This window comes from Gadus chalcogrammus, chromosome 17 (assembly GCF_026213295.1).
Source record: "Gadus chalcogrammus isolate NIFS_2021 chromosome 17, NIFS_Gcha_1.0, whole genome shotgun sequence".
NCBI classification, from domain to species: domain Eukaryota; kingdom Metazoa; phylum Chordata; class Actinopteri; order Gadiformes; family Gadidae; genus Gadus; species Gadus chalcogrammus.
In genome coordinates this window covers 5,928,866-5,941,653 of record NC_079428.1, presented here as the reverse complement: position 1 = coordinate 5,941,653, position 12,788 = coordinate 5,928,866, and the positions used below count along the sequence as shown (strand labels likewise).

At 49.3% G+C, this 12,788-nt stretch overlaps 1 protein-coding gene across 3 annotated transcripts in view; it reads left to right on the top strand.

Moving 5' to 3' along the window:
* The window catches only part of eml3 (EMAP like 3), a 31,176-nt gene that overhangs the window by 983 nt on the left and 17,405 nt on the right, over positions 1-12,788 (top strand). For 2 of the 3 annotated variants that reach the window (XM_056575379.1, XM_056575378.1), the window contains exons 2-3: positions 9,293-9,475; positions 10,529-10,649. In XM_056575379.1, coding sequence (XP_056431354.1) covers positions 9,293-9,475; positions 10,529-10,649 — 304 coding nt within the window. Of the gene's footprint in view, positions 1-9,292; positions 9,476-10,528; positions 10,650-11,754 lie in introns of those variants that run through there. The other variant, XM_056575380.1, reaches the window with a different exon arrangement.

Sequence of the window (12,788 nt, the reverse complement as noted above, 5' to 3'; positions counted from 1 at the left end):
CATAGCGAGTCAATGTGGCAAGTTGGCAGCCAAGCTGCCCAGCCAGCCTGCATGGTGAGTTTACAAGCCCAGGGTAACAGTAAACATCCTATTATAGGCGCCTGGCAGCATCCTGTCGTTAAAACAGAATAATAATCGTGTAACCGTCTTGCTGAAGTACAGAAAGCCATCAGCAGTGCAGAGTGCATCAGTCTATTTATTGTTACAATTGTGCAACTATTCATATCGTCATTTATAGACACACATTTTTGAGTTTATCACATCATATCTCACTTTGTGGTGCATATCTTATTATTTATCGTGAATGACCTCCCGCTTTAAGTGCTGTGATGTCAGTCAGACGCACAAGTCAAACTGCCATTGACAACACGATAAACAGGAACAACCAATTAAGGCCTGTCCAGTTACCCATATTTCTTAATGGCTGCACTGTTCTGCAATTTGAATATGTCAGCATATTTCCTGTATTTCCTTTGTCCTTACTCATGGTTGCCCCTATATAAATCAGCTTTCACCGCTCAAACGTGCATTTAATGGCTAGAATTGATAAGCCATATCAGCTGTCAATCCTTATCTGGGCTCATGTGGTTCATTAATCATAACTTAAAACTTGAAGCACTCCCTTCCACTTGGACGAGTTTCACTTCCTACTTTCTATACTTAGTCAATCATCTTCAACTCTGTGGTTACCTTCACAACACAGTTGGCAGCATATACGTATATCGTTCCTATTCTCTTTATAGTATCCTTAAATACTTGATATTGTGTTACACTTGACACAAGATAATTTGTTACACTGATATTGTGTTACACTGACACATGTCAGTGTAACAATGGCCAAAACAGCAAGCAAAAATATCAGTTTTTTAACATCCAGATGAGTAGTTGCATACATAATATTATGTCCATTTTCCAAAGTACCTTATAAAAGGACCGTGTGAATCCTGAATCATATAAAATATCACATGAAGAAAGATGAAACGGCCCTACCAAAGAACATGTCATGCGTAGCTCGTAAATTTAGTCTACCGTTTGACGAGCAAGTGCAGTCTTGCACCATACGTCACCGACAAAAGACCTCATGGCATTACGTTTGCCCCCGTGCAAACAAAGGTGGCGCTTTACATGCGTTTATCTTTATGAGTCACGCATGAACGCAGCCTTCAAAACACACCGCAAAGAGGGTATATTGCCCCTCATCTACCCCTGAAGTGCAAAATAAAAATCGTATCAAAGGAGGATCTCCTCCGACCACAGGTTTGCATAACGCGTGTGAGGGAGTTATTATGAAATCGGGTGTCCAGTTTCATAGTGTTTCCTGTGACACCTCCGTTTGGAGCTTGTTCTCACCTACTTCCTCAAACACTTGGCCCCTACCTCCTCCAAACAGAGGCTAAAGGGGGGCAGGCGGGGGCGCCCCACTGGTGCACTACTGTTTGGCAGCAGGGCGTGTGTGTCGGGGCTACAGAAAGGGGGCGGAGAGTGGCGTGCAACTGGCAGCCACCGGCGGCGTGCCCATCCAGAGCTGGTGATTGGACGATGTCCTGGTTTACAGCCAAGCTCCTACGTTTACACTCTTACATTTTAACGACTTGGGCGTAATTCGGTGTGTCAGGGAAAACCATTAAAAACTAAAACAAGATTGTTCTCGGTTGTGCTACTCGTGCCTCATTATCACAGTTGCAAAAAAACATCTCCAGAGACGCAGAAAGTGATCAAAACGACGGCTCCAGCGTTTCCCTCTCCGGCTCTCAGCACCACCATTAATAAAAACAGGTTTGTTTTGATCAGTTTCCCAGATGCGACGTGTCTCAGCGGTGAGTTTGTGAGCGCAGCGTGGTCTCCCGCCTCCTCCGCCGCCGCCAGTCCACCCACAGGTGTTCTGCTTTCGTTTGTCTTGTCCCTTCAGGGGGGGGGGGGGGGGGGGGGGGGGGGGGGGGGGGGGGGGGGGGGGGGGGGGGGGGGAGGCGTTGTTTGTTCTGTCGGCGGTGGGTGGTGGTGTGCGTGCCAGGCGGTGCAGTAAAGAGGCAGGGAGTGGAGCGGAGTGGAGTTTGGAGTGGGGATCATGTGATGGAGGCTGGTGGGAGAGGGAGCGAGAGAGGGGGTGGATCGTGGCACGCGGGGGCCCGCCGATGCCGAGATCTGCATGTGTAGGCCATCTGTCAGCGCGAGCGTGAGAGAGAGAGAGAGAGAGAGAGAGAGAGAGAGAGAGAGAGAGAGAGAGAGAGAGAGAGAGAGAGAGAGAGAGAGGGAGGGAGGGAGGGAGGGAGGGAGGGGGAGGGGGGAGAGAGAGAGAGAGAGAGAGAGAGAGAGAGAGAGAGGGAGAAGTTGCCGTTGCACGAACGAATATCAAGTAATCACAGGAATTTTGGTCTTCGAAACCACCGGCCTGATGATTTAGCACAGGGAAAGAGAAGAAAAAAAAGATCCAAGCCTAATGATCTATAAAGCGTTCAAAACATTGGTTGATTTACGAGCAGATCTAAAAGGATCATTTATCCTTCTCATGCGTTGGTTTGAAACGCTCTCCTCAGTCCGTAGCGGCAGAAGCGATGCCAATGCGGCCATGGGACTCCACTCAACAAAGAAGTCGGTCTTAGATCATGCGACGGCTGTGCAAGTATCAAGCTGGCAGCCCAACAACCTGGATTGACTCCCAAGACTCAATCCTCATCCTCCTCCTCCTCCTCCTCCTCCTCCTCCTCCTCCTCCTTCTTCTCTCTCTCTTCAAGGATCACTTGTGGTTTTTCCCGCTTTTTTCTGACATCCACAAGGCCTCATCAAGGCTCCATGCCTGCATTACAGGGGATGTGCCAGTGAAAACATGGCGTGCAATGTATTCTATAAATGTAGTCATGTGTATGCTGCTTCGAGGAGAAACTCAGGCCACACACAAGTGTTCGGAGTGAAGCATCTGGGGATTTAGGTGACGCTGATTCAACCACTTACTGTCAGTCCCGTCCTTCATCGCTAGCACCGTAATGAGAAGGAATGTTGATGTCTTTTTTTGGTTCCTGGATTTGAGCGTGGGAGCATAGAGAGAGAGTACAGAGAGAGAGAGAGAGAGAGAGAGAGAGAGAGAGAGAGAGAGAGAGAGAGAGAGAGAGAGAGAGAGAGAGAGAAAGAGTACAGAGAGAGAAAGAGAGAGAAAGAGAGAAAGAGAGAGAGAGAAGAGAGAGAGAGAGAGAGAGAGAGAGAGAGAGAGAGAGAGAGAGAGAGAGAGAGAGAGAGAGAGAGAGAGAGAGAGAGTACAGAAAGAGAAAGAGAGAGAGAGAGAGAGAGAGAGAGAGAGAGGTGTGGGAAGAGAAAGTGTGGGAGGGAAGCAGAGAGAGAGAGACAGAATAAGAGGGGAGAGAGATTTCCAGTTGCATCTCCTGACCTACACACATGCTACTCCCAGGCAAGAACGCCTGCCAAACTGGCTCCGTATCCTCACAGCGCCTTTTGTGTTGCAACCCCAGAAACAAAAAGAGGGAGCCAACGGGTAGAAGCGGGGGAGAGAGCGGCTGCGCTGTCCTCATGTTACTGGTGTAACCTGTACTGGACGGGAAGGCCTGCCATCCGTCTCCATGTGTGGGTGCATGTGCCACTATGGGCAGACTTGGAACTTGGTCTAAAGTCCCTGAGTTTCGGAGCACTTCAAGGCCACAAGGGTCGGAGCTTAGGGCCGCTGGTCATTAAGGCCGGCTGGGCTTAGTGTGATTTTGGGCACGGGATGATAGTGGGTTTCTTAAATCATGCGGGTACAACAGACTAATACAGGGTCATTGTTATGCTTATGGTAGGGACAGCAGCGTGAATACAGGGGTTAGCTGGACTGCACATGGCATGAGACGCCCCCCCCTCCCACCCCTGTCACAACCCTTCCCATCCATCGCACTCGTTCTACGCTCTCCGTAGGTCACAACGCAGCTGTTTTGTGTTCGTATACGTCAGCAGTCCACAGCCCCGAGTCGTATGCAGCGGAACGTTGGTTCAGTGCATCCCGGGTGGTTTCTGTCCACCTAAGGCTTCAGAGGGACAGGTGTTCATGGTAACATAAGGCCCAATGAATCAACCCACCAGTTCATATAGTCACCGCATCCGCCAACACGTCGGTGTTGTTTAAGCTCTCCTGGAACGTTGCCCTGTTGTTAACGGCAATCGCAATTCACTAGAACTCGTCTCGTTCACGCATCAGAGACCAACAATGTGACCTTCACAACTGACTGTGCTAAAACAACGCATTATTATATTACAGTGAGTCAAGCAGCACGATGCGTGTCGCAGCACAATTAGGAAGCATCCATTGTAGACGGCGCTTGAATTGGGCTCATCTGCCCTCCTGGTGTCAAAGGTCAGCCCTCCCCACTGTGTGACATCCTTACAGTGTGTACAGCGACCATTCAAACGGTGTCATTTGTTCCCATTTACTCGAAAGGATAAATATGCGGAACAATCAATTTGGCGGGGATTACAAATCCTTTAAAAAAAAAAAATGAAAAGAGGAAGAGGGTAAGTTCCTGAGGAAGAAGGATCTCAGATGGTTTGAGGAATAACAATGTGTTCATCCATCAGGGTGTCACATCTCCACCACCATGTGTGTCTGTCCCCCGGCAGGGACCCAGGGTTTATTTATTTAAGAAGGGGAGCGCTTCTTTGATGCCCCGTGCTGATGGATGGAGGTTTCCTTTTCCCCACACACACACACACACACACACACACACACACACACACACACACACACACACACACACACGTGCGCACACACGCACGCACTCACGCACGCACACACACACACACACACACACACACACACACACACACACACACACACACACACACACACACACACACACACACACACACAGACACACTGATACACACACACCCACACCCACACACACACCCACCCACACACACCCACACACACACACACACACAACAGGAGAGCGTGAGAGACAGACAGACAGACTGACAGACAGACTGTAATACAAGCAGTCAGCAGGACGGAGCCTTAGGCCCAATCCCATTTCTACCCCTTACCCCTTCCCCTTACCCCTTCAAAACAAGGGGGAGGGCTAAGGGGTAAGGGGTAGACATGGGACTGGGCCTTGAGCATGTGTTTCTCCTTGCCTCTGCAGGCCCTCTCCCTGGAGGCCCCGGCGCTAGCCGTGCAAATAAAAAGGAGAGGAATGTCTCTAATTGCTAATCATCAGGATGTTTCTGCTGCAGAGGCTTCACTGGGTCCGTGGTCCAAGAGCGGAACCGGTTTACCGCCTAATCTCTGTCTTATGCTTCCACCCAGTGAAGGAATAAGACAGCCAAGGGCCTAATCCTCTCCTCAAATATCAGTCGCTTCAGGTAGATTTGAATGAAACGGAGGTTTGGATCTGAATGATGATTTTATACACACATATACAAATATGTGTTTGGATAAGGGCTTCTATTTGAAGTTTTGTTCGATCTCGTTTTCCCAAAACATCCTAAAACCAGTGTGTGTGCATATGTACATGTGCGTGCGTGCGTGCGTGCGTGCGTGCGTGCGTGCGTGCGTTCGTGCGTGTGTGTGTTTGTGTGAGATTATAATTTCATTTTCCCATCCAGTTGCTCTGCATCTGCTCATAGCCTCCAGATACATGGGAGGGGGCGGGACCATCTCGCAGCAACTATTTTTTTCTTCTTTCAACTTCCTGTTTGGTCTGGCAGCAGCATTTCGTTTGCAGAGATAGTCTAACCGTTTCATCGGTATGTCCAACATTATCTCACTTCCCTCGTATCACAGAGCACTTCCTTTCGTGCTGCAGTGACTGACTGTTGATAATCGTTTATATGAATATAACCACTACCTAACTCAAACTAACTCAAATATTGCAGAACAAAGTGAGAATATCCTGTGTCGAGAGGACAGCTGTGCCGTTTTAAAACATTGTAGATTATGCATGTCACTGAGCTAGAAATGACTCATACTGTATGATCTTTAAGTATCTCTTGCAGTTCTTTTGCAGTGTTTATCAGCTGGCCAGAGGCAGTGGTGTTCCTCTGAGCGTGAATCAGATGCAAGATTAACTATTTTCTGAGAAGCGAAGTTAAAGAAATGCCAGGCGTGTGGGCAGCAGACTTACTCCTTCCCTTTCATCTTCTTCTAATCCAACCATCACGTCTTTTTATCGACCGTTTCTCGCAGTCAGTGCGTGACGCACGGCGCCTCTCTTCAACTACATTAACACTTAGGAACATTCAGCAGACGCTTTTACCCAAAGCGACTTACAATACATCGATATGTCGGTACAGTAAGGATGTTCATAGAACCAGGGGCCAAGCACTAACTTATTGCTAGGTTAACCAATTCCTGGTATACAACAGAGATAGCTAGGACAAGATCTTCACTTCACTCCCGTGTTTTAGCTGAAGGCCCGCCGTTACCTCGCCCCGCCTTAATTGGCGTGTGATTCTCCCGCTCCCTTTCCCAGGCCGGTGTCAAACTCTTATAGTCGTAGCGTCTGCTCTATTTCTGAGTAACATGAGTCATAAGTAGTGTCAAGTGTTTGTCTCCTTCCAGCTTCCCAGGATTATCTGATCCCGGGGGCGGGAGCCCGCCGGGAGGCCTGGGATTAGGTTTTAGAGAATCAAACAATCTTTTTGACCGATCAGTATTACGACAATATATATTATTTGCCCAGTAGAGGAAGTATTTGAGGAATGATGGTTGGAATTGTGGACGGAGTGACCAACAGGGTCAAAGAAGGGTAGAACCAGGCCCTGTTCAGTTCAACTCTGGGAGAATGGGTTTTAGAACTGGGTCACTTTACTATAATACAACCTGAGCATTACTGAAAGCCCCTTTGTATTAATATATAGTTATAATGACAGTATATTCGGTATTAAGTATGTTATATTATAGTGTTAGGGTTATTGTATAGATAATAGTATATATTTAGAGCATCAACCGTATCATATGTTATCGTGGTTATCATTATGCTAATGCTAATAGTATTCTGACCACTGAAAACGACCATGTGTAATAAAAATCCAAATAAAAAAATCCAACTACTTAAACTTAATTCCAACTCGAGTCGCCAAACCGTGTTGGCTTCCGGACAAGGACAAACCCCTTGGGCGAGCGGAGCCCGCACTGTTAAAGGCAATGGGAGCAACAGCAATGGGAACCGCTGCTGTGTAATTACCTCAGTTTGCGGCTCCGGCTCCCGTTATTGCTTCACTAGCATGTAGCTGAGGAGCTATAAAGGGCCCAGTGGAGGACAGGGGACTGGTTTATGAATAAGTAGCTCCGCCTACTTCGTTCTACACTTGTACACTTTAATGCCTTAAAGGTATCCTGGGTGTACGCATGCTGCCTTGCATGCAATTTCATTTCGCGCTGCTAGGCAGCCTGGATTCCATGGATCCCATGGATCTGAATTTCGCCTGAGATCGGGAACCATCAATCACAGAACGGGGAGGGACGGCAAGACGATGACGATGTCTATGTGACACACCCTTCGTCTTCTTCCTCATCGAATTTTTGTCGCTCTACATACGTCATCGGGTATAATTGATCAATTGGCTATGAGCTACGTACAGACTCATATGATAGACTTTCATAGCGCCCAATAAACGGCTTCGGGCAATCGTAAACCACACCTCAAATATGAGAAAATGAATGAAAGTTAAAGGGGACATATTATGAAAACAACTCTTTCCTGGGATTTGTTTTCGGTCTCTGGTGCTCCAACACACATACAAACTTTGAAAAAAGTCTACATGATTTTTTGAGTGACATTTCTGAAAGTACCCCGCCTACAGTTACCAAACGAGCAAGTCAGTTTCCACGCCCCATCCTAGGTAGGAAGGGGGCACACTTGAATATTACCTCACACTTCCCCGGCCCCCTCCAATCAGAGCATAGCTACGATTTTGTGGACCAGCGGACGAGCAGCTCCGGCGGGGGGGGGGGGGGGTGGTCACCCCGGCAGCTCAGCTCCGGGAGTACAATCCCTTTCTCCGACGAAGCTGCCGGACTGCCGCCGAAGCTTTGGCAGCATTCTGTGACAGGGTTCAATCTGGACTTCAGAGAGGCCAGGCCAAAGTTCCGTTCCCCCAATTCTCCTCAACCATGGCCGAGATATCCCCCACTACGAGTCTGAACTTGTTGTGGAAGTACCAGAGATGTCAGACGCAGTCTTTATGTTTCATAATATCATCCGAGGCGCACATAGCTTTTGGCCGTGATATTAGATATAATATTATATAACTACCTATATATTATATAATATTACTATTATTATTATATTATATTCCATTTATATAGATATAGAGCTCAAGCAAAGCTATTTCCAAAAAACAGCTGCAAAAACATATTTTGTGGAACTCAAATACTATGTTTACTTGTTGGGAAAACACCATAATATGTCTCCTTTAATGCGTACATATCCCAATTAAATGTTAAAGCATGGGCGTGTGGGTAGGCTACCAAACAACTTTACTTAACTCTTGACTTTGAAGAGTGGGGTGAAAGAAGACTTAAGTGAGTCTCAAGCTTGAGAATGTTCTCTTGCTTGTGAGCCTTGTTGTTCCGCTCAGATGGATTCGCTCCAGCAACACCAGCATGAGAATGAATTCTGCTTTTCCATCCTCGAAACTCACATGCTCAGACACAAACACCACACACTTATAAACACTCTCAGGTCCGATCACTGCACCATCACACACATACACAAAAGTCTTGGGTTTTAGCCCTCTGCAGGCATGCACGCACACACATGCACACACACGCACGCACAAACACACACACACACACACACACACACACGCACGCACGCACGCACGCACGCACGCACGCACGCACGCACGCACGCACAAACACACACACACACACACACACACACACACACACACACACACACACACACACACACACACACACACACACACACACACACACACACACACACACACACACACTCATACACAAACCCATGCCAGCTCTGAGCTAACCATCTTCCATTCTCTAACGGTCAACAAATAAATGCATGCAAACCATCACAGGTCAAAGGTCAGGATGCAGTTCTGGAGATGGCCGTGGGTGGCTGTAGGTGTTTTCAAGAAACTTTTTCTTTATTTGTTTTTTTGGAAATACAAATATGAGGGACATATAGCTTTCAGTCCTTAACAATAGCAGGAATCCAATTTGACAAACATTACAATAATCCAAACAGACTAATAAACCAACAGACTAACAAAACGCAAAAAAAACAACAGAAACAAATTGCGTCTCTTCACCGACCTTGTGCGTCGTTGTGCGTCCCCACAGACGACGTGTCCCCGGACGGCGGCGGCGGCGAGGGCGTGCATCGGACCTCCTTGATGGAGGTGCGTCTGCAGGCTCAGGAGGACGACATCGTGCTGCTCAAGGCCTCGCTGGCCGACGCCCTCCGCAAGCTGCGGCTCCACGACCAGCTCATCGCCCTGCTCAAGGAGCACGTGGTGGCAGCAGGTGGGTCCCGTCACACTAGGGCTGCTCCATTATGGGAAAAATCATTATCAGCATTATTTTGGTCAATATTGAAATCCCGATTATTTTTGAGTTCGAAAACATGATGTGTTTATTCAGCATGTCTCTCCCCAAAAAACACTTTGCAACTGAGAACTTAAAAAAAAATATATTAAAACTTGATTACATTAGCTTTGTGATCGTTTGACGCTAAGATCGAAATCGCGATCAAAATTCGATTAATCGCCCAGCCCTACGTCACGTTCCCCTTCCCTTTGTTCATCTGAGGACGTCCGCTAACTGTAGAATCAACAACAGTGTCCGGCTCGATAGCTTCAGTGTAACTGCTTCCTGGTCGATGTGCTCCATGATATTTTTGAGCCGCTGTTTGCTGTTTAGTTTGTGTTGCATGGTTGTTCCTCACGGTTTCGAATCACTTGGTTTTGGTTGAGGACGAAATAATGGCGTTCCAACGTAGACCTCGAAAAAACAAAGCCAAATAAGGGAAATACAACCCAAAAACCTGCAATGGTTGTTATTAGATTAGATAAGATAACACTTCATTAATCCACCAGAGGAGAAATTCTTGTGTTACATTATACTGTAGTAGCAGTGAAGGGTGATACAAGAATAATACAAGATATAATGCAATGCAATACAATAAAATACAAAGTATTGCCAAAGGGATCCCTAGAATACCTCAACCCCTACCCGCTCGTGAATGACATGGATCATCGCTCCCCATGAACCACGCTGGACCAAAGCATCCGTTCCATGACCAGACTTCATAAATAGCTATTTATTGTGCTAACAATTACAATTAGGGCATTTAGCAGACGCTTTTATCTAATGCGTCTTACATCAGTTAATACACACATTGACAGACTGACGGCATAGTCCACCATGCAAGGCGACAGCCAGCTCGTCTGGAGCAGTTAGGGTTGAGTGTCTTGCTCAGGGACACATCAACACTCGGGGCTCGAACTAGCAACCTTCCAGTCACAAGGCAACTGCTCTACCTCCTGAGCTAAGCCTGCTGTGTTCTTTTGCTTCCAGTGATCCCGGAGGCCTCGTTCGCCGCCAACCACCCGCCGGGCCCCCCGGGGCCCTCGTACCCCGTCAGGAGCCGGCGCTCGGCCAGCGTCACCGCCGACACCCTGCGCTACGCCGCCTGCAGGTGAGCCGCCCACACAGCCGCGCCCTGGGACCCCGGGGGGCCGGTGGTGACCCCACCTCACTGTCAGGTCCCGGGATGGAGAAGGAGGCGCCCTCCTGCTGGGTTCGGGGGTATTAGTGTTTGTAGTATTTGAAGCTTGAAGCCATTGTTGGACGTTCTTTTGGAAATAGTAAAAACGGACACCTTGTTGTTGTTGGGTTCACGTGCACGCTACTCGGACTACTTCAGTCCTTGCGTACTCCTCGGCGTACTACTTTACAAAAAGACGCATTATAAATAAGGCACAATGTATTTATAGTGAGTTCCTGTATGATGTGTGTGATTATACCTGCTGTGTATTTATACAATTTGGATTTATTTTGTGTGACACAAATTGGCGCTCCCTAGCGATCTGACCGCCAGCCAAGTTTCAAACAGTGTGGGCGTCCACGGCAACGGGAACGGCCACGTCGGGGCCCCGGTGTCCCGGGAGCCCGGGGAGCCCTGGACCCTGGCCGCCCTGCTGGACAAGTCCACCCAGACAGAGCCCGCCGCCGCCGCCGCGTGGGGGCCCCCCGGGGCCCTCCCGCCCCTCTGCAGGGCCGTCCAGAGCCTGCAGCTGGAGGAGGCTCTGTTCCTCCCCTCTTCGGCCGCGCCCCCCCGGGGCCCCCAGGGGGAGGGCCCCCGGGGGAAGCTCCACCGCAACCCGGGTCTGGAGGAGGAGGACGAGGAGCTGGGGGGGGCCGGGGAGGAGCCGGAGGAGGAGGAGGAGGGGGAGGAGGAGGAAGAGGAGGAGGAAGGAGGAGGAGGAGGAGGAGCAGCGCGGGGGGGCAAGGAGGAGCCGGTGCGTCCGGCGGCCGTGGTGCGCAGGCTGCTCCGGAAGGAGGACGCCCACGACACCAGCAGCAGCTCCACCGAGGAGCCCGGCCCGGCCCCCCCGGCCGCGGCCCTCGCCCGGCCCGACCCGGGCCCCGGTCAGACCCGTGGGGCCCGGCCCAACACCCCCAACCTGCTGGGGGAGAAGAAACCTCTGTGTGTGACCGCCCCTCCTCCGTCTCCTCTCCCATCTTACACTCTTTCTCTCCCCCCCCCCCCCCCCCCGCCCACACTACTCCGCCCCGCCTCCGATCGTCGACTGCATGGCTTAACAAAATCAACACAACAACGCAACCAATCGACCGCTAATCCCACGAAATCAGAGCCTGCTTGTGTAACTGCAGAACCCCCGGGTGTCGAGACAAAGCCTGCCGCGCTGCCCTTGAGCAATAGCGCCCCCTGAGGTGGCCAGCGGTAGCCGCGCCTCTCGCATTACAGCGAGAGACGACCACAGTGTTTGAACACAGGGCCGGCTGTCTAGCACGGCCTGTTAAACAGTAATAACAAGCTCATAGTGTCGTGTTGAGTGACTGGGACAAGATCAGCACACACACACACACACACACTCGCACGCACACACACAAACACACACACAATAACTCACACACACACACACACTGTGTCTCACATGCACACACACGTACAGTGTCACATACACGCAGACACACACACAAAAACACACATTCAGACACACACACATACACACACATGCACAAACACACGCACAATTGCTGCCTAGTGGAAAGTATGATGCAAGGGCATTTCAGCATCGTAATGTTCACGTGCACAATAGGAACACATCCTTGGACAACATCTGCTGAGCAGTGTGTGTGTGTGTGTATTTTTGTGTGTGTGTGTGTGTGTGTGTGGGTACGTTTGTTTTGTTTGTGTGTGTATGTGCCACTGGTATGTATGCGTGTGGGCTGGACGGCATTCAAGAGTTAAAAATCTGTTTTTAAATTCCGAAAAGTGCTTGATGTGTCTCAGCAGCCCATGTCTGAGTGGGTATCCATCAAAACAAGTCCCACAGAAGCCCTCTTTGTGACCACTGGACGGTAGCCATCCGATGAGAATGTGGCCTTGTAAGCCTGCACAATGTAGCCTGTGCAGTGCATATTTGGGGCAAGAGCGGCATGGTTTTCAGATGAGGGGTTATGCAGTGACACAAGCCCTGGCATTTGGGTTGATTCCTTCCTACAGTGGAGATGTTTTTTCTTTTTTTTTTTTAATACTTAAACCTCGAAACCGCACTAACAAGTTAATCTGCCCTCGGCCATTTCCTCC